The 26252-nt window shown below is 58.2% G+C and overlaps 2 protein-coding genes across 4 annotated transcripts; both read right to left on the reverse strand.

Annotated features, from left to right (window-relative positions):
• Nucleotides 1-848: 848 nt before the first annotated feature.
• NUDT18 (nudix hydrolase 18) lies at nucleotides 849-4082 on the reverse strand. Of its 2 annotated transcripts, none has more exons than XM_041765435.1 (3): nucleotides 3778-4082; nucleotides 2694-2886; nucleotides 849-2448 (listed from the first exon to the last, which is right to left on the reverse strand). In XM_041765435.1, exons 1-3 carry the CDS (start codon nucleotides 3937-3939, stop codon nucleotides 1853-1855), a joined length of 951 nt encoding a protein of 316 aa, XP_041621369.1. In that variant the 5' UTR covers nucleotides 3940-4082; the 3' UTR covers nucleotides 849-1852. The 2 variants fall into 2 exon arrangements, with proteins under 2 accessions (XP_041621369.1, XP_041621368.1); XM_041765434.1 differs by having other exon boundaries at nucleotides 2694-2907; nucleotides 3778-4080.
• Nucleotides 4083-6472: 2390 nt separating this feature from the next.
• HR (HR lysine demethylase and nuclear receptor corepressor) lies at nucleotides 6473-24433 on the reverse strand. 2 transcript variants are annotated; one of them, XM_041768036.1, is made up of 20 exons: nucleotides 24282-24433; nucleotides 22443-23093; nucleotides 20638-21427; nucleotides 19058-19208; nucleotides 18791-18978; nucleotides 17215-17379; nucleotides 16286-16375; nucleotides 15988-16103; nucleotides 14712-14793; nucleotides 14158-14321; nucleotides 13804-14040; nucleotides 13442-13607; nucleotides 13185-13254; nucleotides 12853-12983; nucleotides 12607-12726; nucleotides 12388-12503; nucleotides 10266-10430; nucleotides 9712-9840; nucleotides 9475-9557; nucleotides 6473-7795 (listed from the first exon to the last, which is right to left on the reverse strand). In XM_041768036.1, exons 2-19 carry the CDS (start codon nucleotides 23052-23054, stop codon nucleotides 9495-9497), a joined length of 3555 nt encoding a protein of 1184 aa, XP_041623970.1. In that variant the 5' UTR covers nucleotides 23055-23093; nucleotides 24282-24433; the 3' UTR covers nucleotides 6473-7795; nucleotides 9475-9494. The 2 variants fall into 2 exon arrangements, with proteins under 2 accessions (XP_041623970.1, XP_041623969.1); XM_041768035.1 differs by lacking the exon at nucleotides 6473-7795 and having other exon boundaries at nucleotides 7830-9557.
• Between the last annotated feature and the right edge of the window lie 1819 nt (nucleotides 24434-26252).

Consider the following 26252-nt stretch of genomic DNA (forward strand, 5'->3'; position numbering starts at 1 on the left):
TCCTTTTCCAACACTGGAGCGGAGGGGGGTGGTGTGCTGGGGGGGGGGGGGGGGTGGCAGTGGTAGTGGTAAATAGAGACAGGCTCTGGCAGCGCAAATCTGATGTTCCTCAGTGCCTGCCAGGAACCAGGCTCTTTCTTGGCCAAGCAACACTATTTCTGCCCAGCTTACTTACAGCTGAGAGCCAGCTAGCCTCGGAGACACTGGGAAAGAATGGGCCATCTGGAGCATCTGTATGCGAGTCTCATTTTGGGGTGTTTATGTCGTGGGCTGTACGAATGCTGTAGTGGGCCTCCTATTTTTAAAAAGCTCGTCCTTAGGTGCATTTGTGTGGGGACGCTTTCAGGAAGGTAGCTGAGAGAACTCCAGAACGGAGCAAGTTGAAAACTTAGGGCTAATGAGTGGCTCTTACCTTAGTATGTCAGAATCACCGGATTGCTTTTTACAATCCCTGTGGAATCAGTGTCTCTGGGGGATGGGTCCCAAGTTGTTTTTCAAGCTCTCCAGGTGATTCTCTTGGGCAGGGCTGAAAACTACTCCAGGCTAAATAAAGTGGGAGCAAAGACTGCCCTTTGACATGGACTGGTGGGTCCCTCAGACACTGAGAGAAGTGAACCAACGTGAAAGGGTTTGATTCCATCATGTGGGAGATGTTTGTCCTCAGAGGAGACAAGAGGATTCCTACCACAGCCTAAGGCCAGAAAGACAAGACTCCAGCTTCAGATTCATAACCCTAGGATCCTTTCTGGGTTTATGGCAGCCAAGAGAGGATGGGATGGGGGGCCCTTATCCTGGTCCATCAGTGTTGGAGTGCAGCTACCTCAGAAGGAAGGTCTAATCAAGTGTTCTCTTGCCCAGAACCAGAAATCTGTATTACATGCAGTGAGTAGCACACGATAAATCTTCTTTGTTTACTTCCTATGATTTTTCCCTTAAATTTTAGTAAAGTTCTTTTTTTTTTTAATAATAATAATTTTTATCATGATTCCGCTGGGCTCAGGAGAAATGAATAAAGGGTTTCGGTCTGGCTCCGGCTGGAGTTGTAGAAAGGCAGGGGCAAGAAGCTGGTGGCCCACAGAGTGATGCAGGGAAGGAGCAGGGGAAAAGAGGTGGGACTGGCTTTTACTTTACAGCTCCTCACCCACCTGAAGCTCCCAGTGTTCTCACTGCCCAAACCCTGGAGGGGATGTGGACACAGGCAGGCAAGAGAAGGAGAGCCCCAGTGGGCCACAGAGGCTATGGTGGATGGCAGGAAGCCTGCCCACCCCAGTCACTTGCTGTCTGGGAAGAGCTGGGAGGGTGTGGTGGGCCAAGGGAGGAGCTTCCTTCTTGATGCAGTCCCCTGCTTCCTGCTCACTTCCTCCCCACAGACACATTTAGGCAGGAAGGCAAAGCAAGTACCACCTATTTACTCAGCAAGGGGCCCACTCCCTTGGAATGACCCCCCCCCATTCCCACCCCCACCCCGCACCCAGTCTGTGTTCTAAGTGCCTAAGAACCTGGAACCCAGATGTAGGCCTTTACTGAGGGGAGCATGGAAAATGATAAGTAGATGCCATCTCAGGTTCAGAAAGTTCTCTCCTCCCCTTAGGGAGTAGTGCCCTCATCATGCCCACAGAGTAATTAGATCCTTGAGCTCTGAACTCCTTGTTTGGTTAAAGTCACTGTCCTTTTGGTGCAGTGTAGGGACCTGTTCCACAGAAAAGGAAATTACCCTGAGAACTAAGAGAATCACCTGCTCCCAATGCAACAAGACTTCTGACTGCCAACCTCCTGCCTCCCTCAGGAAGGCAGAGCCACGGTAGGGGGTGAGGCACAGGTGCCCGGCTCCTTGCACCACGATGGCACCTTCCTATCTGTTGATTGGGACGACCGATGATTCCTGAAGCCTCTGTAAGAGCTGGCTTTGTAGGTCTTCCTCCATCACCTTCCACCAAAAAAAGTTCTCACCCCGAACTTTTGGGGGCTCACTCTGCATGCCTGGGTTCCGAAAAGCCACAGTCACCAGCACATTCAAGCAGATGCCATCTGCGTGGTCCTTGCCCAGGTGCTGCAGTCCAAGCAACCCCTTGGTCTCCACTGCCAAATGGTGCAGGGTCAGACATTCCTGTAGCAGCCGCAGGATGGCCATCTTGATGCCACCCCTTTGCTCCATGGGACTGAAGCCACAGGCAGTGATGGGCAAGTGAGGCATCCCCTCTGTGCCCACCAGCACCCACACTGTCTGGACATTGGTAAAAGTAGCCACGAGTCGCTGGCAGACCAGACTGCAGGGAAGCTCCTGGGGCAGAAGAAGAGGGTGCCTGGCTTGCTGGCGGTACCGGGCAGCTAGCTCTACTAGGTGCAGAATGTCCTGGGCTCGCAGCGGGGTGGGCAGGGAGCTTCGTGGGTACCAGCCAGCCTGCAGGGACTCTGCATCTGCCTCCTTGGGAGTCTTGAGAATTCCACCTGGAGGAGATGTCGAGGATGGGGTGGGAGAAAGGGTCTCTGTTGAGAGAAGTCCTGGGTCCGGCAGAGTAAATGGTCACCCAAGGATCCTAACCCTGACCCAGGGTAATGGGATTGGTGGGGGCTGGGATCTGGAGATGCCAGGCTTGTCCTGGACAGAATAGGGGCTCATCGCACCAGAGGACAAGCTGAGGGGAAAGGTGTCAACTGCCCCCTGCCAAACACTGCCACCAGGTGGGCCATACCTGTGGCTTGAGCGAGGAACACAAAGCGGATCCAGGATGGGCCCCGCTCCTCCACAGAAAGCAATGTCAGGGGCTCACAGTACAGCCCGGCCTCCTCCTTCACCTCCCGCTGCAGGGCCTCCACGATGGTCTCCCCAGGCTCCATTCTCCCCGCGGGTAGGTACCATGATCCACGGCACTCTTTCTTGGCCTCCTGGATCAGTAGAACCTCATCCTGAGGGGAGAGAGAGGATCCTCACCCCCACCACAGCTCCGCTGCAAACCTGCCCTTGCCCCGGGGGTGAGATCCTATCTCAAACACAGCCACCCAACACCCCCTTACTGGTGCACACCTCAAACCGTTGAGCTCTCCAGGGGACTGGCCCTTGTGTGCCTGGGGGCCCGCAGCTGTCTGCAATTTACCCTTCTTTGCATTCAGACTTCTGTTTTGGAAAGGGGTGAAGATTCCTGGGAGCTATTTCAGGGGCTGGGGATTAGGCCCCACAGGGAGCTTTGCCATGTGTCCTGCACTGATTCCTGTCTATATGCCTCCGTAGATCGCTCATCTCCCCTGGTGGTTTACGAACTGCTTGTGGCAGGGCCTCCCACTGGGGCCTAGGCTTTGAAATACCCACTCCCCAAGCCCATACAACTCCTACCTATGGCCCCGGCCCCTTCTAGCTGTCGTGGCAGCAACTTGTACAAGGATCAGTAGAAAAGAGCAGCGCACAGTGGGACAGGAGGCCCGAGTACAAGTGCAGGTCATGCCATTACTGTTCATGGGACCCAGAGGAGGTCTCTGAGACCCTGGGCACATCTTTGAGCACTCTAGGGGCAGGCACTGTGCTCGATTCTGGGGAAAGAAGAGGAATAAGGCAGGCCTCCTCTCGAGACACTGAGGCCTACTGGGAGGGAAGAAACAGGCTCCGGGCCTCAGATTCCTCTTCTGTATAAAGGGATCAGCTCCGGGCTGGGCCGCACAAGGCTCAAGGCTCGGATGCAAGTGTGAGTGAGAGTGCTTTGCAAAACTGGGAGCACCACGCACTAGGAAGCGGTGGCTCCTGCCGGGAGGTCCTCCGTCCCCACCGGGGCTGGCTGCGCTCACCTGCTCGTTGAGGAACACGGCCAGCACCACGTAGCAGACGTTCTTCCGCAGCCGCGCCGGCGCCGGGGGCTCCCCGGCCGGCTCCGAATCATAGCCGTGCACGCTCACCCCCTGGCCCCCCAGCACCGCCGCCAGCACCCTCGCCAGGCCCTGCGAGGCCATCGGGTCCCCCGGGGCCGGCGGACGGAGAGCGGCCGCAGCGCGCAGGGCGGGACGCCGGCGAGGCTGCGGTCGGGCGCCCTCGCCCCCTCCCCCTGCCGACCCGGGCCCGGCGCTCGCGAACGCGGAAGCGCCCGAGGAGCCCTGCCCGCTGATTGGCTAGGCGTCACCGCGGCCTGCGCGGATTGGCTGGCTCGCGTCGGTCATCGCGGGGCGGGGCCGGCCGGGAGCCCGCTAGGAGCGGGGTAGGACCCGGGCGGGAGCCGGGCCTGGGCGCTGGGCGCTGGGCGCTGGGCGCTGGGCGCCGCCGCCGGGCTTCTGCGTCTCTGTCGGTTACCCCTCGCCTCCCTCCGCGCATCTCCAGTCGCCAGCCTAACTCCTCCAGCAAGCACTTGTCGGCGCGGGTTCCGACGATGACGTCATCCAGCCTGCGGGCTGCGGAGCGCCACAGGAGCCGGCGACGGTGACGTCACAACAAGCCAGATGACGTCACGGAGGGTGGGGGAGGGGCCGCGGCTTGGACCCACCGTTCATACGCCTACCGTGGCGTTGCCCAAATTGATCACTTCCCAGATAACCTTATTTCTTCGCTAAAAATGTACCGCATGTCTCCACGGCAGGGGGAGCATTAGCTCCTGCCTTGGAGGGGATTCTGACCCTGGGGAGGTGGACATAGACAAATAATGAAAAGTCCCTCAAGGGTTATAAGCCAAGTGCTAAATGATTGGTTTGGGCAAGAGGTGTGACAGGTGCTCAGAGGAGGGAGGGAGCGGGGCTGGGGTGGTCAAGGTGTGGTTGGCGGTGGGAGGAGGGGGTTTGGGGCAGAAAGGGCCTGTAATCAGCCAGCCCAACCTTCATCGGTGTCCTGGCCCCTTGCCCGCTGCATGTCCCACGCAGTTTTAGGGCCCTCTCCACTGCAGACTGAGAGCCCTGGGAGGGCAGGGACCAGGTCCTGCTCCTTCCGCTTTGTTCCCCGCACACCGAGCTCACAAGGCCTGGTGGCCTGGCGCTCTGAGAGCAGGGTGTGGGTTGTTTTGGCGAGTTCCTACTTCTCTCCCAGACTGACCTTTCCTCCTCAGAGCTTCCTTTAACCTACTCTTAGGACAGGAAGGCAGGGCCAGCTGGAGTGAAACTATGAAGGCAGCCGAATCGGAGCTCCTCATTCCCAGTTAGGTCTCCCCTTTCCCTCCTGCCGGCTTCCTTTTGGGAACGTGTTGATAAAGCACTGGACTTGGAACCAGATGTCCAGCCGCAGCTCACGGGCTGGCTCTGTGCCCCTGGATGAGTCGTGGGTCTTAGTTTCCTCATCTGTAGAGTAGGCTCATAATAGCCCTTCTTCCACAGGGTTGTCAGGGAGGTGAACCGTCCTGGGAGGAGCTCTGTAGACTGTTGTACAGGTCATCATGACCAGGCAGCCCAGCCCTCAGGGTGAGCCCTCCTGGCCACAGCACTTGTTGCCGCCACACAAAGGCCCACTGTCATGAAATATGCCTACAGGACCACCACAGAGCTGTAGTCTCAGGAATTCCAGCCACACCAGCCTGACCTCCTTAGGTGCCTCTCACATAGGGAATTGACTGCAAGTTCCCCGGGGGCAGGGCCCTGGATTAGGTGGGGGGGCATCCCTGCTGTCCCTGCTGGACCCTCAAGCATTTGAGGCACTTGGTGAACACTGCTGCCACCAGCCCTATCCAAGGCCTCTCTCCTCCCAAACACTGGGACTCGCGGGGCTGAGAATCAGGCCTCAGGGACCACAAAGCAACTTGTCAACATATTTGCTGTGTGTATGTATCTACACGTCCTTTTTCACATCTGTGAAGTGGGGATAGCGTTGGTCCCAGACTCCTTTCTGCCTCCCAGGGATGATTTGAGAGAGAATGAGGTCATGTCTGGCAGGGCTCTGAGAGCCTCAGAGGCAGCCTAAGATAAACACCAGACTGCCTGGAAGAGCAGACTGCAGCAAACCACGGCTCTACGCTCCCATTATCACTGGGAAAAGCACTCCTCCCCTGTTAAGTGGACCTAATGACCCCTGTGGTGAGGAACACACGAGGCAGAGGACCCTCGAGGCAGTGTACCCAGCCCTTCTGGGAGTGCTGAGGGAAAAGGAGAAAGCAGACCTTCTCAAGGCATTGGGTGGAAGACCAAACACACCAGACTGAGACAGCAGAGGCCCTCAGACCCACAGGAAAGGTGGAGGGAGGTAGGGGGGCTAAGGGAGAAGCCCTCAGAACCAGAGACAAAGAAAGTTCTCCGTTCAAGTTTGCTCTGCCTCTTGCATTCCCAGAGAGGGTAGAGCACCAGCTGGTGGGGGTGGCTGCACAGCATGGTGGGCAAGAGTGGCCACACTTGGGAGATCCATAGTATAGCACTCGCAGCACCCATGGGAGCAAAGCCTGGAGCAGCCATTTCAGAGCACGTGGATGGACATGCGTGTGAGCACATGTGCAGGAAGGCAATGTAGACAACCTTGGAAACAGGGCCAGGGATGGGCAGGCAGGGTGGGGCAAGGGCGTCTGTGCTTCCAGAGGCCTTTACAGAGCAACAAACGCCATCCCTTTGCAAAGTAGGAGGGTGAAGAGGGCAGTAGCCCAAGGTACAGGGTGGGGGAGGTTTGGCTCAGCCTGTGCCCTGCCCCCAGCTTGCTGGATGGCCTTGGGGGAGCCACATGGACCCTCTAGGTCATCTGTAAGATGCAGACATAGGTGGATCCTATCTGGAAACAGATAAAGGAATTAGTGGAAAACCGGTGAAATCCCAGTAAACTCTGTTGCTTGGTTAATAGTATAGACAAGGATTTCTTGTTTTGATCACTGTGTCTGTTTGTGTTAGATGTTAACATGAGAGGAAGCTGGAGCAAGGGTAATCAGGAACTTTCTGTACTAGTGACTCGACGGTAAATTTAAAATCATTTCAGAATCAAAAGTCTCAAAATGTACTTTATAAGGAAAAAGAAAAAGTCAGCACTGGTTACCCACATGCCAGAGTCACTTCCAGCCCCAAGAGTCATACTTGGGTGACACGTGGGCCAGTGAGAGGGGCCAGAGCAGAAGGCGGACAGTGGGGTGCTGGGAGAAGCAGAAGCCCCAAGGGCAGTGCTGGGCCCAAGATGAGACAGGCGAGCCTCCACGAACAAGAATGCCACCAGGTGCCCCCCAGTCATCTCAGTATCAGCTCCCACCCGGACTGGCTCTTCCTGCCCAGGGCCAGTCCTGGAACATTTAGTCCACCCGCTGTTTGCAAGAGTCAGACTTTTTTTTTTTTTTTTTTTTTTTTTAAGGATCTCATCTATTTACTCATGAGAGACAGAGAGAGAGGCAGAGACACAGGCAGAGACACGGGCAGAGGGGGAAGCAGGCTCCATGCAGGGAGCCCGATGTGGGACTGGATCCCGGGTCTCCAGGATCACACCCTGGGCCGAAGGCAGATGCTCAACCGCTGAGCCATCCAGGGATCCCCCAAGAGTCAAACTTAATATGCCCTTGAGGGTGCTGCCATGAGATGGGAGGTGGGCAGAGGGGTCTGTGGAGAAGAGAAAGGCCTGGTGACCAGGCCATCTCTGCCTTCCCACAGGAAGGACCCTGTGTTTGGGGTTCTGGGGTGACACTATGGCACAGCTATGTAAGGTGATGTGTAGGGAGGGATGGGTCACTCGGTGCCACATGGAACATGATCAGCTATAAAGTGTGTTGAAGGAGGACAGAGAGGACAGCAAGCCCATCTGCAAAGTCCCTTCAGGGCTGAGACTAATGGAAACGAGGCTCTAGTCAGGAAGCTTGGTTCCAGCCCCAGTTCTGCCACTGAAATTGCTGTGTGACCTTGGGTGACTTGCTTAACCCCAGCCGGTCTCTCACCTTTGCTGTAAAATAGAAATAAATAATATCTACCTCACAATCATGAAACAGGATTAAATAAGATCGGTTAAATGAGAACAGTGGCAAAGTATAGGAGCTCCTTGATTTCTTCTTTTTTCTCTATCCCATGAGAATATGAAAATGACCTAGCAAAAAAAAAAAAAAAAGAAAAAGAAAAGAAAAGAAAATGACCTAGCTCGGCAAACAATGAAGAAACCCGATTTTTTTTCCTTTCAACAAGGGATGGTTATATGAATCACAGCAAAGCCACAGAAGGGAACACAAGCAGCCATTTAAAATGAAGGTTAGGTAGCAGCAACACAGAAAATGACCCCAATGCAGTGTTAAAAGGAAGAAACCGAGTACAAAACACACCGACTCAATCATGTATAAAACAGCTCCTTGGAAAAAAATAGGAGGAAATACACCAAAAATGCTAATAGTGGTTGGGTTAGGGGTGAGTGGAGCTGAGCTTAAGGTGATTTTTTCCTATTTTCTAAATGTTCTGAAAGTATATTAACTTTATAATAAAAAATTTTATTTCATAAAAAAATATTCCCCAAACCACTGCAGGAACAATTAGGTATAACAAGAGTCGGAGCGTGTTGGCGCTGAGATGTACAAGGGCAGGGGAGCAAGCAGAGCCACACCAGAGGGCCCTGGGGGTGGGGAGGGGCTGTCAACTGTCACAGGCAGCAAGCCAGTCCCTGGGTAGCGGGCCTGGGGCCAGCCACGGGCACTGAGGGCAGACAGCTAGGCAAGAGCTCTTCTGGGCCACACTCCCAGAGCTCCAGGTCAGGTCTGACAGGAGAGCGGGGGTAGCCTGCAGTTTGCGTACAGGCTGGGGTTCCCGGGTCTCTGGAGCCCTGGAAGGTTCCAACTGCTTCTCAGTGGCAAGGAAGGATCCAGGCCCCGGGAAGAGGAGCAGGCAGGGGTGTCTGAGGTCCCTGTCATCATGCCACCCCCCCACACACACACTCCATTTCCTTGTGTCTCCTCCCTCCCCAGTCCATGTGGCCTGCCCGGAGCAGGGCCAACCACTCCAGCAGCATTCACAAAACAACAGACTTTAATGGAAATCATGAAGGAGGGAGGCGAGAAGAGGGAGCAGGGACGGGGCCTGTATCATTCCCTCCAGCCAAGCCTGGGCAGTCTCCTGATGCTACCCCCCTTCCCACAGCACACTGTTCTCTGGCAAAAGGGCAGGATTTCAGAGGCCCCTTGCTCAGCATGGCTGCAGTGCGAAGGGCCAACCTGGAGCCCAGTGAAGATGTGGATGGTGTAAGCAGAGCCTGGGAGCGGGTGGGACAGCAGGGGGATGACGCAGCAGAAGGTGTTGCTTAAGCCAGAATGATTCCCGAGGTCCCCCAAAGAAGAGCTGTTTGTCTCCTGGGTGCAGGGGGGGAGCAGAGGTCAGAAGGGGTCTTTCATCCCCGATGTGGGCCTGATACCATGGAGAGGGATGCAGGGACAGAGCAGGTGCCAGCCTGCGAGGGCAGGTGTAAGCTTCGATGGCACTGTGGTTGTTGGCTTTGGGGCCGAGGCTGGAGTGGGGAACAGGGTGCCTGCCTGTGCCCAGAATGGTACTTGAGGGATTGCTCAAAAGTCCCCAAGTCCCCCAGCGTCACTCTCTGCTAAAGCTGTGCCTGGACTGAGCACCTGGTCTACCTGCCCCCCAACCTACCCCAGACACTCAGGATCCCCCTATTTAGCCTCCTGTAATGTTCCCACAGACACCTTCACTGCTTGGAACACCGCCCAGTCCATCTAGAAGAAAGAGAGAAGACAAGGTGTTTACAATCACATTCCTGAGCTCTTCCCACCGAGAATGCCCTTCCCAGGCCCAGGTGAGCTGCTTGCTTGGCACAGAGTGGATTTGCCATGCTACCCCAACCATCCTCCTGGCCAGTGTCACACCCACCTGGGCATAAAGCAGACGGCGGTCTGGGGACAGGCTGGGTCCCTGGTGGCAGAGCTGAGCAGAGAGGGCAGAGGTCTCTGGGGACAGGAAGTGCTGAGTGACGCTCACTGTGTTTACCAGGCCCTGTACCTATGCCAGAGAGGAGATGGGCAGGGGGTCAGTGGAGACTCGGGCTCATGCATCCTTCCCTTACTCCTTTTGTCACTAAGGTCTATATACCATAATGACCCCCGCCCAGCTCTCAGAGAGCAGAGGCCCTGGATCCAGCACCAGGCACCTCAAAGGGCATGGCCAAAACCAGGCCAAGGGGATGGCACAGGCAGGGTGGGTATCCTAGGACATGAAGCCCAGTAGGACTCGATGACTCCCGGGCCGCTCAGCTTCTCTTTTTCTTTCCAGTGGGCTGGGACTTCCTGACCTGCCTCGCTCTTAGGGCCCTGGGAGGGGTGAGGACAGAGTGGGTAGGGGAGCACTGTGGCACTGTGATGTCAGCTCCCACCTGCTCCTCATGGGTCAAGGCTCACTGCAGAGCCCCTGGCCTGTGGGGGAAGCACCTGGTGGGGGGCCCCGGCAGGCACCAGCACGGCCTCTCCGGGGGCCTGCAGCAGGGTCCAGCAGTTCACGCCCCACTCCTCCCGCAGGCGCCGCCGCAGCCCTGCATCCAGGTAGCAGCAGCCTGGGGTGCCAGGCTCCAGGTTGCCTGCTCCGGCCGGGCACACCTCAAAAAAGAAAAGGGGGAATATGAGCAAGGTGGGGGAAATAGGAAAGGGCTACAAGATGGGTCACAGACTTTCCAAAGGCCAAGGACTGATGTGGTCAAGTCTCAAGGGGCGGGCAGGGGAGGTCATAGGGGTGGAAGAAAGGGCTAGGTAGTGAGGGGCAAGGGCTGCTCAGGTCGGCAGAACAGAGCTTTGGCTGGAAAGAGCTTAGAGGACAGGATTAGGGGCTCTGAAGCTGGGGATCTAAACCCCCACTTTTCTTGGGGCTATAGATGCCTTGAATAGTCTCTGCGTCCTTGACCCTGGGCTCCTTTCTCCAAAACCCCAGAAAGATATACTGCATGATCCCAACTCCTAAACTGTTTATACCAGGAGCTCTTAACCTGCAGTCCCTTGAACGTCCTGAATTGTGTGCTAAATTGTAGGCGACTAGATGGCTGTATGTCCCTGGGGAGACAACCTAAAGCATCGATCAGATTCTTCTAAGATCCCAGATCCAGCATAGGCCACACAGAAGCTCTGACGCCCCGGGGATGTACAGGCCGGCCTGGCAGGCTGAGGCCTCTGAAGCAGGCATGCTATGGGGGGGTAGGGGAGCCTTCATCAGCCCAACCAGAGTGGGGGGCTCCTTGGGCAGACAGGGGTTCACAGGGGGCCGGAGAAGGAGATGCCCAGGGGGTACCTGCAGAGGTGAATGCCAGCATCGTGATCCACCTGGCCACCAGCCAAATCCACCTCTTTAGTAGAACCTTAACAATTTTTCCTGGGCATAGGACTCAGCGGTCCAAGACTGGGCCGTGGGGAAGAGGAGACTGGTGAGCCAGGCCGGACCCCAGGGCAGCCCCACGCAGGTGCCAGAGCTCTTGTGCCCTCACAGGCCATCCCGGAGCTAGATCAGTGTTTCCCAGGCCACCCAGTGAGAATATACCCCTCAAACCTTCTCCATGAATCATCAGGTTTGGCCATTGTGAGACTGCCTAGAGCCACCACACCCAGACTAGAGGAGGCCATCTGTGTGTGAAGGTGTGCTTCTGTCGGCGTGTTCCAGCATCTGTGTGTGCAGCTACAGATCTGTGTTTGTCAGTGTGTCCGCACATATGCATGCCTGTGGGCAGGAGGGTGGCGGTGGACAGCCGTGTTAACACCTGCGTGTCTGCACGTGTGCCTTAGCAGGGGTGACACTTGGTGGACGTCTTTTTCCCCGGACAATCAGGGTTCAGCTGGATTTTGGAACCACTGTACCTGCCCTAATCTTAACACTGGCCTTCAACCTCCCCTGCCCCCCAGAGCTTCCTGCCTCCTGCGTATCCCACATCTCCTCCTTTCCTGCCCCTTATCTGGGTCCAGTCTCTCCCTCTACCTACCCCATGCTGCCTCCCTCTGCCCTCACTTGCTAGCACCCCAAAGACACCTCCTCATAAGATGTAGAGCAATGGAGAGCGGGGCAGCAGGAGGGCATCTCGGACGAGCCTCCCTTCACCCTCTGCTACCCGGAGCCAATGCTGGGGAGGCTGTCTGCCCCCAGGAGGAGCAGCGCAGTGACCTGGGGGTGGGAACAACCATAAGCTCAGGTCTCAGCTCTACCACTCAGCCTCAGTTTACCCATCTGCATAATGGGAAAGCAGCAGTGCCTGCGATGCAGGGCAGTTGAGACAATGAACTGAGATAGCGTACCCACGGCCCTTACACGGTGCCTAGCCTGCAACAGCTTCTGCTCTCGTTTCGGCTTTAGGTCCCTCCTCAGGCCCTGCCCTTTCCGTGTGCCCCACCATACAGCTCGCAAGATCCCAATCTGCCTTCTCTGTGAACCACAGCTGTCCAGCTCACCTGAGGGGTGGGGAGAGTGAGCACATGGGGTACGCACAACAGGGAGAGCTTCGGGGGGCTGGGAGCCCCCACTTCTAGGGAGCACGAGGGCAGCGCAGGGGAAGGGGAGGGCTCCCGGCTCCTTCCTCACCATCTGGAGAAAGCGGCGAATGCGCTGGGCGTCCTGTGCCCGGAACACGTGCCACACGGTGCTGACCTGGCTGCCTGGAGACCAGAGCCCCTCCCCGTCCAGGCCTGAGAGGAAGTCTGTGGGAGAAAAACAGCTTAGGAAGGCCCAGGGTGGGCACAAACATCACATCAGAATCTGCAGATGGTACCCCCCCTACCCCAGCTCTGGCCCAGGACCCACCTTTCTGTGCCCGGTGCCATGCAGGCAGTGGGGCTTCAGCACGTACCAGGACACTGACCAGGTCAGTCACCTCCACACAGAGGTTCTTGGTCCCCAGGTGCCCACGGTGTGGACTCACACCTGCATGAGGCAGAGAAGGGACCAGCTGGTCACCAGCTCCAGGACTTGGGCGCAGACACACGTATGCCCAGAAGTAATAGGAATGGATGGGATCAGGGGCTGGGCAGGAGTGGAGTGGGCACTCACCATAGGCTGCCCACAGCTGGGGCTCCAGTGGACGCAGGGCAGGGCCAGGTGGGAGGTAGGAAGCCAAGTTGAGTTTCCCACGGAGGGCACAGTACTCTGGGAGTGGCAGGCTGGCAGCCAGGTTCTCCATCCTGGAGGGGGCGGGGTCAGGCCCAGCAGGCTCAACTCAGGTGCTCCAGATCCCCTCGAAGCCCACCGCTACTGGGGCCAGTCCCAAAGGCAAGCAGGAACACTGAGGATCCCGGAGTGCAGGGCGAAGGAGGAGGGGAAGTGAGGGCAAGGAGCTGGACAGAGGCTAGGCAGGTAGGGCCAGCCCTTGGTACCATACACACCTGCTGGTGTCCTCTTCGCCCAGAGCTCTGTGCAGCAGGAGGACGGAGCTCTCATCTGACTTTGGGCGAACTAGGGGAGGAGACATGCCATTGGCCTGGAGAGGCACCTCCTTGCCCAGAGGACGCTGGCCCCATGGCAGCAAGAGAGTCCGGTTCCTGCCCAGGGCTCTGCTTCCAGCTGCCCCCAGGGTCACCATGGGGCTTTGCTGCCACCTGGCTCAGCCTCCCAACCACTACCCCCCATCAGGGACACTTACTTTCAGGCCGGGAGAATCCCTCCCAGAACGTTGCACTGCGGAGGCTGGTGGGCTGGGGAGGCCCCAGGGGGGTCAGCGCCTGCACCTGGCCTCCAAGCGCCCCAAGAGCTTCCGTCCCCCACAGGCTGCCCTGCAATGTCCTCTGAATCCCTGACACCAACACGGGCTGTGGTGAGGAAAGGAAGACAGATGCAGGGAGAATGAACTGGCACCCAACTTGGCCAGGATGGGGCATGTTGTAGGGGCCACCAACCCTGACGCCTACTCTGGGTGACGGACTGGGTGTGGCTGGGCCTACGGGTTGAGGCTCTGAGGGTATGCAAGGCCGTGACGACTGGGAGCCAGGAGGCAAGGAGCCTCACCTGGCCCTGCCTCCAGTGCTCCTGGAAGAGGTGGAAGCCTCGCCGAGGCCTGGGCTCCTGCAGCCACAGCAGAGCTCCGGGGGGCGGCAGCCGGGGCCGTACTGGCGAGAGGGGCAGGCCCAGGCCTTTGCGCAGGCCTGGCCCAGCCCGCAGCCCCGGCCCCAGGGCTTTCTCCTGGATCTTCCGTTCCACCACCTGCGCGATGATGCTGTCTAGGATGTTGGTGATGCGGTCGTCCTGTGTGGACAGAAGGACGGAGGGGCTGGATGACTCAGGACCTGCCTTACCCCACAGGGAGGGCCAGCCCAGCCTCTGTCCCCGGGCCCCCAGGCCTCCCTCTGTGCCCTTGCTCACGCTGGGCAGGGCAGGAGTGACCGGGGCAAAGGCCATGTGTATCCGCTCGTGCCCCAAGCAGAGTTTGACAGCAGTGGAGGCCAGCAGTTCACAGAGAGAGGGGCAAGGTAGGGGCCCTCGGCCGGCACGATCCTCTGCCGGGGTCTCGGTGGAGTCCGGGGTCTCTGGCAGGGAGGAAAATGGTGAGGGGCCTCCCTTTTCTCTCAAGGCTCCACTGCCCACAGGCTTGGCCCTCATCTCCTGGCCAAGTCTCTCTCCTCGCTGGCATCGCCTGGCTCAGCTCCTCTCGGGAGGCGCTCACCTCCCGCCGCCTGCCTGCCAGCAGCTTCCCCCACCTCTCCGAAGGAGGGGCTCACATGGGGGTCTCACTGGAGAGGGTGAGGACACTTGTCCTACACTTTATTTAGATTCATTTTCTCTGGGATGACTTGAGAAGAGTGATGGAGATTATGGGGGCACAGGATGGCTGAGGCCATTCCAATCTATCCCGGGGACTCCAACCCTGGACCAGCCTCCCCTGCACCATCTGAGCAAGGGCCAGGGGAGCTGCTTACCCTCTTTGATGTCCTTGGTCCTGTTGGTATCCCCGTTGCAAGAAGATTGTGGAACGGGGGGAGTTTTCTCTGTCGGCTCCTTCTGTTAAACCCATCCACCACCCCCCAATCCAACCAGAGATTTAAAAATGGCAAACATAGTTTAATCCAATCCAACCCACAAATATTAGCAAGACTCTAAAATTGTGTTTACAGGGAGCAAAATGTTATGTGATATAACATTAGGTGGGAAAAAGTTGCTCACAGAATTCCACACACAGTATGATTTAAAGTATATAAAAACAGGGGGGCCTGGGTGGATGTCGGTTGGGCATCTGCCTTCAGCTCAGATCACGATCCCAAGATCCTGGGATCGAGTCCTGAGTCAGGTTCCCTGCTCAGCAGGATCTGTTTCTCCCTCTACCTTGTCAGCTTGTGATCTCCCTCTCATGCTCTAATAAATAAAAATCTTTAAAAATAAAATAAAATCTACAAAAACAGACTGAACAAATATGTAGACTAGCAACTGGAAAGAAATATGTCAAAATAAGAAGGGTGGTATTATAGGCTATTGTTTTCTTCCTTATATGGGCTTGTATTTTCCATCATGGGTATGTACCAGTGTCTGGCACACAGAATGCATTTATTTATTTATTTTATTTATTTATTTTTTAAAGATTTTATTTATTCATGAGAAACACAGAGAGAAAGAGAGGCAGAGACACAGGCAGAGGGAGAAGCAGGCTCCATGCAGAGAGCCTGATGTGGGACTCGATCCTGGGATCCGGGGATCATGCCCTGGACCGAAGGCAGGTGCCAAACCGCTGAGCCTCCCGGGATCCCTCACAGACTGAATTTAATAAACTATTTCTTGAATGAATGATTTTTATCATAAAAGCATGAACTTCATGAAAACTTTGTGAAATGTATCCTGAGTGCCTGCATACGGAGAAGGTGGGCCCACACTCCGCCTGCAGGAGCCTGTGCCTGGGGAGTGGAGAGATGGGACCCGCCAGCCAGCGGCTCTAGCATGATGTGGCAAGTGCTAAGCTGGAACACGCACAGAGTGGGTAGGAGCTCTGAGCAAGCAGATCCTGAGGTGGGGCAGTGCGAGAGCTTGATCCATGGATCCTAATCCCCGGAGAAAAGTGAGAAGTAGCTTGATTTTACGTAGCTCCTTTAACCCCATCAAAAGATAGGGGCGAAACCCTGCCAAGGTCAGTAATTTCCAGACACACTGCCCGATCTTGGGGTCCACCGGCTAGTGCCAGCACCCGTCCTGCGCTCAGCTTCTTACCTGTTGGCCTCCATCCCCAGGGGCCCACACCCGGGCATCAGCTTGGCAGGGGCAGTGCCCCCGGATGTCAAACTTGACCCAAACCTCGTGCATGGCGGTACTCAGTTCGGCCAAAGCTGTGAGTGGGGAGGGGAGACGGGGTTTGGTAGTGAGTGTGGACAGAGGCCATCCCTGTGCTGCTCAGCCTCAGCAAGCAGGAGGGCATGGGACTGGGCTGAGCCGCATCCAGACAGGAAGCTGCTCTCCCCACCCTGCTCTCCCCGCCCTCTGCACGCCCCACCCCTCCAAGATGGCTCACCCTGGCTAGACACGAATTGGGTGAGTATCAGGGAGCTGGCACTATGCCCAGCCTCTTGGGGACACTCCTCCACAGACTCCTCCTGAGGACCTGTGGGGTAGGAAGAAAGAAGCTGCAGGTCAGGAAACCAAGGTAACCACAGCTTAAGGTCACAAAAGAGGGACAAGGGCATGATAGCTTTAAATCAAGGGGCTTGACAATCCAGTGGGCTTTCTGGGACACTTGAGTTCAAGAATAACATAGGATCCTTTGCTTGCAGAACACAGAGCCTTTAAAATGCTTATGTGAAAAAAATAAAATAAAATAAAAAATAAAATAAAATAAAATAAAATAAAATAAAATAAAATAAATAAAATGCTTATGTGCACTGCCAAACTCCGAGATGATCTTGTGGAATACAGTGTTCTCTAACATTTTTGACCCTGCAACTCTTTGGCTATCTCTATTGGAACACTGGGAAATTTTAAGCCCTTGGGCAACCATGTGGAACCAAGAGAGAAGAAGCTGAGAACCATGAAAAGAGGAAGACTTAATGGAGTTTAAATCCTGGACCCAACACTTACTAGCTGTGTGACCCTGAACAAGTCACTTAACCTCTCTGAGTTTTTCTTATCTGGAAAACGGAGGCAACAATACCCACCTCACAGTGTTGTAAGGTTTAAAAAGGTGCAAGCTGAGCAAAGTGGGAGGCATAGAGTAGGCACTCGACTTCTCTTAAGGGTGGGCAAGGACACAGGCGTGGCCCTCTGATCTGAGGAGAGGGAAAAGTCTGCTCTAAGGGGCATTGAGCCATGGTGGCTGAGGCTGGAGTTGGGGAGGCAGGCTTTCTTGGGTGAAGGCAGCCCCGAAATGGCCACAAACCTTAGAGCAGCCCTTTTGAGGGCCCCCATCTCTGCCCTCCCACCCTCAGCCCCATGTTCCTTTCCTACCTGCTTTGTCCCTGGTCCTCCTAGCACCCGTCATGCGACCACAGGCCACGCACAGCCGGTGGCTGCACTGGGGACATTTCCAGTGGGTGTTGAAGAGGCCACGGTGGCAGCGGCTACAGCAGCGTAGAACACCTGGGTTGTCCTCTGTCCTGGCTGGCCCCTGGCCTGTTGACCACAGGAGAGAACGGGGTCAGAGAAGGCTCAAGCCACTGGGCCCTCCTGAGGACCTCCAGGCAGGGATGGAGAGATGTAGAAGCGGCTTCCACTGCGGGGCCATCCTGGAAGGGAGACAGGCCCCTTATAGACACTCCTCTTTACTTGACAGCCTCTGTAAAGAACCTCCCCATAGCACGGTCTCCAGAAATCCTTCCCAGGGACAGTGCAGGCCTCACCTGCCCAAGTCCTGCCCCCAGGGACTTCCCCATAGCCCTGTATTACCAAACCACACCATTTCTAGCACATTCCTTCACCTACCTCTCTCCCTCCTGAGGGGGGACTCTGTATACCCGAAGAAGGAACTTTAGAGGCCACTCCTTCCCTCACCCAGCATTTCTGACTAAGCCCTCCGCAGTAGTGGGCACACGATCATTTACTCATGCAATGATCACCCTATCCTGTGTGAGGCTGAATGCTGGGGACTCAGAGCTGGTCAGGGCTCAGAGCTGCCTCCCAGAGCTCATCTTCCAAGAGGGGAGACGGGTCCCATGGCCGTAGCAATGATCATGGCACCACAGGGTGGATGCTACAGCAGAACAGGCTAGAAGGACGAGCAAGGGTGGGGATCGTGGGGCAGCTCCACAAATGGGCCCCAAGTGATGAGTAAGTGTTCATTCATCAGGGAGAAAGGGAACAGAAGGACATTCCAGACAGAAGGAACAGAGAGTGCCAAGGCCCAAGGCGATGGACGAGCTGGGGTGATGTGAGGAGGATGGGCCACCGGGTGATGTGGAGTGCTGGGAATCCAGGCTGAGGGAGTGGCAGGCTAGACCAGCTGAGGAGAGGGGGAGGGGGCTGGACTCTCTGGGACAGGAGAGAGCCACCAATGGGCCCCTAATCAAGCTGTGACCTTACTGCAAGTGTGTGTACACATTTTCAAAAGCACACACAGGGTTGTAGAGGGAGAAGGAGGGACAGCCTGAAGCCAGAGGGACCCGCTGTGTGCTTGGCACCCCACCAGCCTTTCCACATGGGTCCAGGCCCTACTAGCCTCCAGAGCCTTAAAGCCTCAAACCGCAGAGAGAGGGCCCCCACCTGCCAGTGCCCTTGAAGACACTTGGCACTCCGTCTCTTTTCCCCAACAAACCCAGAAACTCTTAAGTATCTGGACTGGACCAAGTTTCACACATTCCCAACATCCCTCGCCCCGGCAAGAAACTTCAGAATTCATGTCAACGAGGAGCCTAAGCCAGGAACAAGGTCAAAGCAGGGCAGGAGCTCTCCTGAGTTGGTATCAGGATGGATGGTGCTGATGTGGGGGAGGGGTCCACATTCTGCAGGCCCCATGCTCTGTGTAAAAAGACAGTCACCCCAGAATCCAGCCTTCCCGGGCTTCTGCCTGCCCATGGGTCCTGCTCACCTTCCCGCTGCGCCCAGGCCAGGGCTTCGCGCTCCCTCCGCAGCAGGCGGCATAGTCGGTCCCCCAAACCACTCAGCAGATGCTTGGCAAGGCCCTTGCTGAGCCCAGCCTCAGGGCTGGACCCTCCTCCCTCCTCAGAGCTGGCTGCTGAGTCTTCCTCCTGCTGCTGCTCCCCTCCCAGAGGCAACCTGGAGACAGGGCACCAGAAAGTAAGGAGGGAGCCTCGACTGGGAGGCTGCTGGGGGCACCCAGGGGCAACAGGCTCACCTCGGCACTTGCTGGGAGTGGCGGGCTAGCCCTCCTGCCTCTCCAGCTGCATGGGTACAACTTTGGCACTGAGCCATGCCTGCCAGGGGAGCCGAACAAGGTGTATCCTGAAGCCCCAGGTCCTGGATGCTGGCCCTGCCATCTTGGGGTCCTGAGGAGACAATGAAGCTGGTCAGGAGTCTGGGCTTCTGAGCTTAGGTGAACCCCAGGCCCTTAGCACCCAGCCACCCAGAGGCAGAGCCAGCCCAGCCCCTAGGCCCTGGTCTACAAAGCCTGATTGGGAGCTAGTGAAAGTGAACCTGGCAGTCAGAAACTTTACAAAAAGGGCTGGATGGGGGAGCCTAGGAATGCCCTGACCCGGCCTGACGGCCCAGAGGAGGGGTCTGCTGTGCAAGATTGGAGCAGCTGGGATGATCATCCTGCCCCAAGTCCCCAAGTGCAAGATCCAGTCACTGTAAACTTTGTTACATCTTTTTTTTTTTTTTTAAAGTAAGCTCTATGCCCCAACACGGGGCTTGAACTCATGTCCCTGAGATCAAGAGTCACATGCTTCGCGGACGGAGCCAGCCAGGCATCCCTGGGTCAGTGCAGACTTTGGATAGCTCCGCAGTGGGCTTAGTGAGACCTCTGGCCTCATGTCAACAAGAGGAGACAATCCTGGCATGGGACAGAGGGTGCCAAAAGGTGAGAAGGCTGGAGAGTTTCAACATAGGCCACAGGTGCAGTAACCCAAGAAGGGAGAGGGGCCAACAGCTTCCCCCCGGGCAGAGGCCTGTGAGAGCTCCAACAGACCCATGCCAGGTGCAGGGGTGCTTGGGTGAGGCCACTGAGAGCTCCAATCCAGGCCCAGTGGTCCAGGACGCCAAGAAACTGAAGTGATCCTGAAGAGCTGAGACTGGGGCCTGCTGTGCTGGAACCCTCCGTGAAGAGCACAGCATGACAGACGGTCCAGGAGGTGCCCCAAGTCCTACTGCTGGTGGAGTCCAAACTGAGTTTCCATGATCCGGCGGGCCAAGGGAGTAGTTGTTTGCTCCTGGGGCAGGACCAGGGGTCCTTCAGGAGGGCCAGTCCCTCAGACCGCCCCAGGTGTGGCACAATCACACAGATGAATGTTTACTGAGTGCTTGCTCACTAAAGTGCCAGGAATTCTTCAAAGCCCTTTATGTGAATTAGACCATTTCATCTTGCAGCAGTCTTTATGAGGTGGATGCCATCTTTATCCCCATTTTATAGATGAAGAAACTGAAGCCCAGAGAGGTGAAGTAACTAGCTCAAGGTCACAAAGCACCAGGCAGCAAAGTCAGGACCCAGGCACTCTGACTCCAGAGCCCATGCTCTGAATTGTGTTGTTACACTGCCACCGACACATCGCAGCTTGGAAGGAGGCAGATGGAAATAAGAAGCCACTTGCTGGAAGGCTCTGGCCTGTAGATGCTAAGGAACTCCCAGAGAACCACCACACCCGGGTGGGAAACCGGACAACTTATGTGATCCACTCATAAAGGGCCTAATGATCCACTTCCCTGTAAAGCCCCAGTCCTGGCCGACCCCTCCCAGGTGGGGCTGCCCCGCACCCTTACCTCTGTGGTCATCACGCTGTTCCGCCTCCATCTGGTTCCCAAATGATGAGTCCAACATCTCCTGCCAGGCTCTGGCCCCCTGCCCCGTGCTCCCCGGGAAAGGGTCGGGCGGGCGCTTGGCAGCTGGGCTTCCACCTGCTTCCTGGGCCTCAGGGCTGCTTGCCCTCTTGAGGGCATGTGGCTGGGCAGATGGGCTCTCGTCGTCCCCAGGGCAGCCACCTGGACACCCAAACTGCTCAGAGTGTCGTGTGAGCCATGTCTTCTTTAGCTTGGTGTGGTGGCTGGGTGGGCAGGCCCTGGGACCAGAGGCCTTATTTGCTTCCTCGATGGATTCACTGGGCCCGATGGTGCCCCCGTCCGGGCCCTCCTGGCACTGCCCGCAGGGGCTAAGACCTCCATCTCTAGCACGTGGGTGAGATGAGCAACAGCCCACCTGGGTGGTCGGAGGCCCAGGAGAGGGGCACCTTGATGTGGCTGATGGCCCCAGCTGGTTCCTGAGGCTCCCATCCCCTGGTACAGCCCAGACGTTGCCAAGAGTATGAACCAGGCCCGGGGGACGAGTGGGCCAGGGGGTCCGGGGAACAGCGTCTGGATGCCCCAGGAGAAATGGGCAAAGATTCTGATGCCTGCCCACTCCTGCCTCTCCGTCTCTCTGGTGGAATGAAGGACGTTCCACTTCCCCAGTTCTCTGGAAATGCCCACCGGGGGCTAAGCCTAACAAGCCAGGTTCCGCAGTTGCCAATGGCTCCTTTGCCAGCCTGAGAATGCTTGGATCCTTGTGGTAGAAGCCCTAAAGAGAGGAGAAGGGGTAGAGCTAGTGCTGATTTTGATCCTAATGCTTCAAAGGACGAGCAGAACCCACAACCAGCAGGTGTGTGCCTGTGTGGCCTTAAGGGTCGTAAAAACACTGAAGAACTCAATACTGGTTTGTAGGTGGTTCTCCCTAAGTGCCCCCCACCCCCCGCCCCGCCGGCCGCACCGCCCTGGCTATTCCAGGGTCCCTCCCCGGGGTTTCTTAGACCTTCGCACAAACCCAGCAACTAAAGGCTTCGTGCTTGCCACCACAGAAGGGCCTCCAAGGATCTATTCAGATTGTTTGATGTCCAGCATCAGGCTGCTCTTAAAATATTTTAAATCTTATTCCTGGGGGCAGCCCAGGTGGCTGAGCAGTTTAGCGCCGCCTTCAGCCCAGGGTATGATCCTGGAGACCCGGGATCGAGTCCCACGTCGGGCTTCCTGCATGGAGCCTGCTTCTCCCTCTGCCTGTGTCTCTGCCTCTCTCTCTCTCTCTCTCTCTCTCTCTCTGTGTGTGTGTGTGTGTGTGTGTGTTTCTCAAGAGTAAATAAATAAAATATTTTTTTAAAAAATCTTGTTCCTGGGCATGGAGGTGGGTTGCCTGCGGGGGAGGGGTGTGTGTGCCATAGACACAGGCCATTTGGACACCTGTGCATCCCATTCCCAGACAGAGGGCCTTGTCTGCTCTCACCAAACCCCCCCGACCCCAGGATGAGATGGCATATTCCGAGGCCACAGTTCCCAGGGCCTTGTTCTGAGTGGACAATAAGTGAGTCAATCCCTAAAATGGCCCAAAGGCAGGGAAGGCTCAGTGAAATGGAATCACTCAGAGGAGGAATTGCTTGGGGTTGACTGTGTCTGAGCTGACAGGCTCCTCTCCTCAGGTGCTGTCTTATCTTTTGGTGAGAATGGAGGAGCAGAGTGGTATGACCCTGGCAGGGCTGCTCAGGGGTCCCTGAGCTACCTCGCATGGCCGAGGCCCCAGGTGCCCTCTCTGCGCCAACACTCACCTTGCTGCCTAAGCCGAAGGCAGAGGGCACTTTGGGCTGCCCCCCTGAGTACACCCAAGGGTGTGGGGCCAGGGGCCAGTCACACGGACGCTCTGGGGGCAGGCTGGACACCAGGTAGGGTGGCAAGCAGGTAGGCACCCAGAAGGGAGATTGCTCAAGGATCTTGGTCTCCAGAAGGAAGGGGCAGTGCAAGGGCCGGAAGGCCACAGGGTCACTCTTGGGATGGCCAACACCGTGCTCAGGAATCAGGGGGCCATAGCGAGGCGGACACGCTGAGCCACAGAGTGCCAGTGGGTGGGTAAGCATCGCCTCCTTCCAGCGCAGCCCCTCCTTGCTGCCCAGCCAGCTGGCCTTCCTTCCCCCATTGCGGGGGCCTTCTCCCTCCACCAGCGGGAGCGTGTCCTTGGGGCTCTGGGGAAAGCCTGGGGGAAGCCAGGAGTCTGGGGTGCTTAGGACACCCCTCCAGAAGGGAGCAGGCTCTCCCAGGCACAGTGCCCCACGGCGCAGGCCATCTCGAGGCAGAGTATCCGGTTCCTGTCCCACGATGCCATTCTCAGGGGCTGTCTTCTCCCAGGCTGGGGTGTCCTTCAGGAAGCTGGGCGTACTCTCCATCACTCTCCTGCCCTCATGGGGCTCTCCCAGAGGGGGTCCCTGGAGCGCAACCAACAAACCATGAGCGTCTTAAGCACGCGCCCCAAGCACCCTACCACCCGGTACCAAGTAGGCACCGCCCTGGCAGCACCAAGGCAGCTCAAACCAGTAAGGCAAGTGTCAGCCTACAGCTAGGCTCTACGATGCCTGCCCACATGCAACTCGAAGGACCTGCCTAGATGGGATGCTCAAGCGTGGGGAGGTCACCCCTTCCCCCAAACGACTAGGACTTGACAACCCACCTGGGCCAGAGCCCCTCAGTGGAGACCACCATTTCTAGGATGACATGGCCTTGCATTGCTAAGCCTGGACCCTGGTCACGAGCCGTGGGGGAAGGGCAAGGGGCAAGAACCCAAAACATGAGGTGAGTTTAAGGTACTTCACTAGGGGCCAAAAGGCTGGATCCTGGCCCTGACTCAGCATCTGCTATGTGACCTTGGGCAAGTCACATCCCTCCTCCGGGCCTCTAGCACCCTTGTGTAAAATAGGGCTTGGAAACTGGCAGTCTCAGAGGCTTCCTTCCACACTCCCCTCTGTGGGGCTGGGGGAGCTGCTTGCCACTCAAGCTTGTAGAGGTGGGAAGTGCAGGCAGGGAGGGCTGGAGTCACTGGGGAGAGCTGCCAGGCAGGGTGTCTCTCCCTACACTTGGGCAGTCCCCAGGGTGCCTCTTCCCAGCTCTCCACGGTTTCTTGGCTTCTGAAGCAGAGTCCGGGACAACTGCTTGGGGCCACCACAGCCCCCAAGGGAAGGAGAGAGCCAGCACAGGAGAGGGGGATTAAGAGGCCTCAGCTGGGACAGGTCAAGCTGCTCCGGTCCAGCAGGCAGTGCCAGGGCCGCTGGCGGCCGCTGGTAGCTGCAGCCTGGCAGAGGGAGGGAAGGAGGCGGGGAAAGCGGGCTGGGCCCCAGAGAGAGGCAAAGGAGGGAAAATTGAACGTGCGTGCAAGGGACCAGGGCGACAGGTGGCACCGGAGCCGCAGCGCTCTCCCAGCGCGGGCCCCTCGGCCGGCCGAGGAAGCCGCAGGGGAGAGGGGCGGCAGCCCAGGGGCCGCTCGCCGAGGTCGCTCTGGTTTCGGGGCCGCCGCGCCGTCGCGGTGCGGCCCCGTCGAGCGCCCCGACTTGCGGCCCCGCGGCCCCGCGCGCACAAGCGCAGGGGACGCCCTCGCCGCGTGCGGCCCCTCGGGCGCTTACCTGGGCTCGGCGGGCCGGGCGCGGGCGGCGGCGGCGGGCGTGGTGGCCGGGGCCGGGCGCCCGCTCCCCATGGGCCGGCTCCGGGGCCTCCCGGCCGGCGAGCGAGGACGCGTCCTCCCGCGCTCCGCTCAGCGCGCTCGCGTGCTCTCCCCCCGGGGCGGCGGGGGCGCTCTAGGGCCGCAGGTTGGAGGGGTCGGATTCCGGGATCTGGAGGATGCGGCACACGGCGCGGATCGGCCGCACCAGCTTCTGGGCCGAGGCCGTGGGCTGCGCCATGGGACGCCGAGACTCCGTGCTGCGCCGCGGGGAGGGCCGGGCCGGGGCTGGGGAGCGGGTGCCCCCGGGGGGAGAGTGGGAGCCGGGCCGGGGGGAGCGCGCGCCCCGGGTGGGAGACCGCCGAGAGGGGGCAGGCCGAGAGGCCGGGGGAGGGGGTCGTGCCTGGAAGCGCGGGACCGATCCCGGGTCCCGAGAGAGGCACCGGCGAGGGCGCGGCGCGGCGCGGCTAGTGGAGGGGGAGCGCGGCGGGCAGCGCAGCAGGACCTCTCATCGCCATCGCCAGACGCGCAACTGAGAGTGGGGAAGCTGCTCCGCCGGTTTCCTCCTCCAGCACCCTGCGGGAAACAGGAGCCCGTGATTCGGCGGCCCCGCCTGGGCCTGCCCCCTCCCGGGCCCCGGGGGCTTCCGCCAACGCCCCGGCGATGCCACCGGCTGCGCAGGGGGAGAATGAGCCCTTTGTTCCCCCCTCCCCCCCGCGGCACCCGGGCGCCTGCCGAGAGAGGCTCCCCCGGGGCAGCGTGCCAGCTTCCCAGCCGCCCCACCCTCCCGTGGGCCCGGCCCCGGAGCCTGGCAGGCGGGCAGCACCCCCACTATAGGTGCCAAGCCCGGGAACTGGAGCAAAGGGCGGGAGGGGCCGGACCGGGCCACGGTGGGGCGGGGTGCCCCCCGGGGTGCTAGGGCGGGGCGGCTGGGAGGGGGCAGTGCGGGAGCTGGCAGGGGCAGTCGGGTTCTCACGGGTCAGTGATGGGCGCCCGGCCCGCGCCACCGACCCTGTGCCTCCTGGACCACTTGCCTGTGGTCCTCCAGCTCCCGCACTCCCTCCCGCACACCCCGCCGGCACAGGTCTGCCCTGCCTCAGCCTCACCCCACCACGCTGCTCTTCACCATTCTAGACACAAGCCCCCTTCCAGGGCCCAATAGCAGGCACCGAGTCTGCCTCAGCAGTTCTGAGGAGACCTAGGCTCTCCTCTGTCCCTACTCTCAGGGCCGAGGGTTCACCAAGTGTCCAGGGAGGAGGTGGGACCAGAGGAGCCCCGACACCTGCTCCAGCCTGGTCTTCCGGGGGGTCCGTCCCATCCCAATTCCTAGTGCTTCCAGGCCCAGCACTGGAGAGGAGCCCATGGGAGTGGCTCCTGGGAGGGAGCAGAGAGGAGGAGAGGAAATGGGAAAGCAGGGCACCCTCCACCCGAGGAAGCATCCCGGCTCCTCTGCGGGGGTGGTTCCAGAGCACAGACACAAACAGACAGATTCAAACACACACAGACAGATTCAGACACACATTGAAACCCACACGCCCAACGGGCGCTTCCCTTCCCTGCAGGCCCCCACCTCCCACCCTACAACTCCCCTGCCTCCCTAGAGAAGCCATCCTCGGCCTACCTTCACCCAGCCTGGGACAGAGGCAGTATCACCCCCGACCCCCCATCCCATGGAAGGGATGAGTTTTGGAATTGCCTCCAGCCTGGTCCCAAGTCACACTACCATCCCTGGAGAGAGGAGCCATGAAGAGCTAGGAGGGAATTGTCTCCCAAGAGACTGAAAGACAGGCAGGAATCCTGTTACCAGTTGAGGAGAAGAGGAGGGGGCCCAAGAAGAGAAGGCCAGAAGGGGCACCGGGCAGGACTTGGGTCACGTTGGCATAGACTTGCTCAGCCCCTCCGCCTCCCCCCAGAGGCCGCTTCTGTGGCAGGGCAG

Source organism: Vulpes lagopus, chromosome 8, assembly GCF_018345385.1.
Source record: "Vulpes lagopus strain Blue_001 chromosome 8, ASM1834538v1, whole genome shotgun sequence".
Taxonomy (NCBI): Eukaryota; Metazoa; Chordata; class Mammalia; order Carnivora; family Canidae; genus Vulpes; species Vulpes lagopus.

What these genes read in the sequence shown, in the direction of transcription:
- NUDT18 (XM_041765434.1), bottom strand. Translation starts at nt 3,939, where the DNA reads ATGGCCTCGCAGGGCCTGGCGAGGGTGCTGGCGGCGGTGCTGGGGGGC. An exon ending in CCGTGTTCCTCAACGAGCAG is followed by an intron (nt 2,908 to 3,777) that starts GTGAGCGCAGCC and finishes CTCTCCCCTCAG; the next exon opens with GATGAGGTTCTACTGATCCA. An exon ending in GTTCCTCGCTCAAGCCACAG is followed by an intron (nt 2,449 to 2,693) that starts GTATGGCCCACC and finishes CATCTCCTCCAG; the next exon opens with GTGGAATTCTCAAGACTCCC.
- HR (XM_041768036.1), bottom strand. Translation starts at nt 23,054, where the DNA reads ATGGAGAGTACGCCCAGCTTCCTGAAGGACACCCCAGCCTGGGAGAAG. An exon ending in CACTCCCAGCAAGTGCCGAG is followed by an intron (nt 18,979 to 19,057) that starts GTGAGCCTGTTG and finishes CCCTGTCTCCAG; the next exon opens with GTTGCCTCTGGGAGGGGAGC. An exon ending in GGCGAAGAGGACACCAGCAG is followed by an intron (nt 12,984 to 13,184) that starts GTGTGTATGGTA and finishes CGCCCCCTCCAG; the next exon opens with GATGGAGAACCTGGCTGCCA.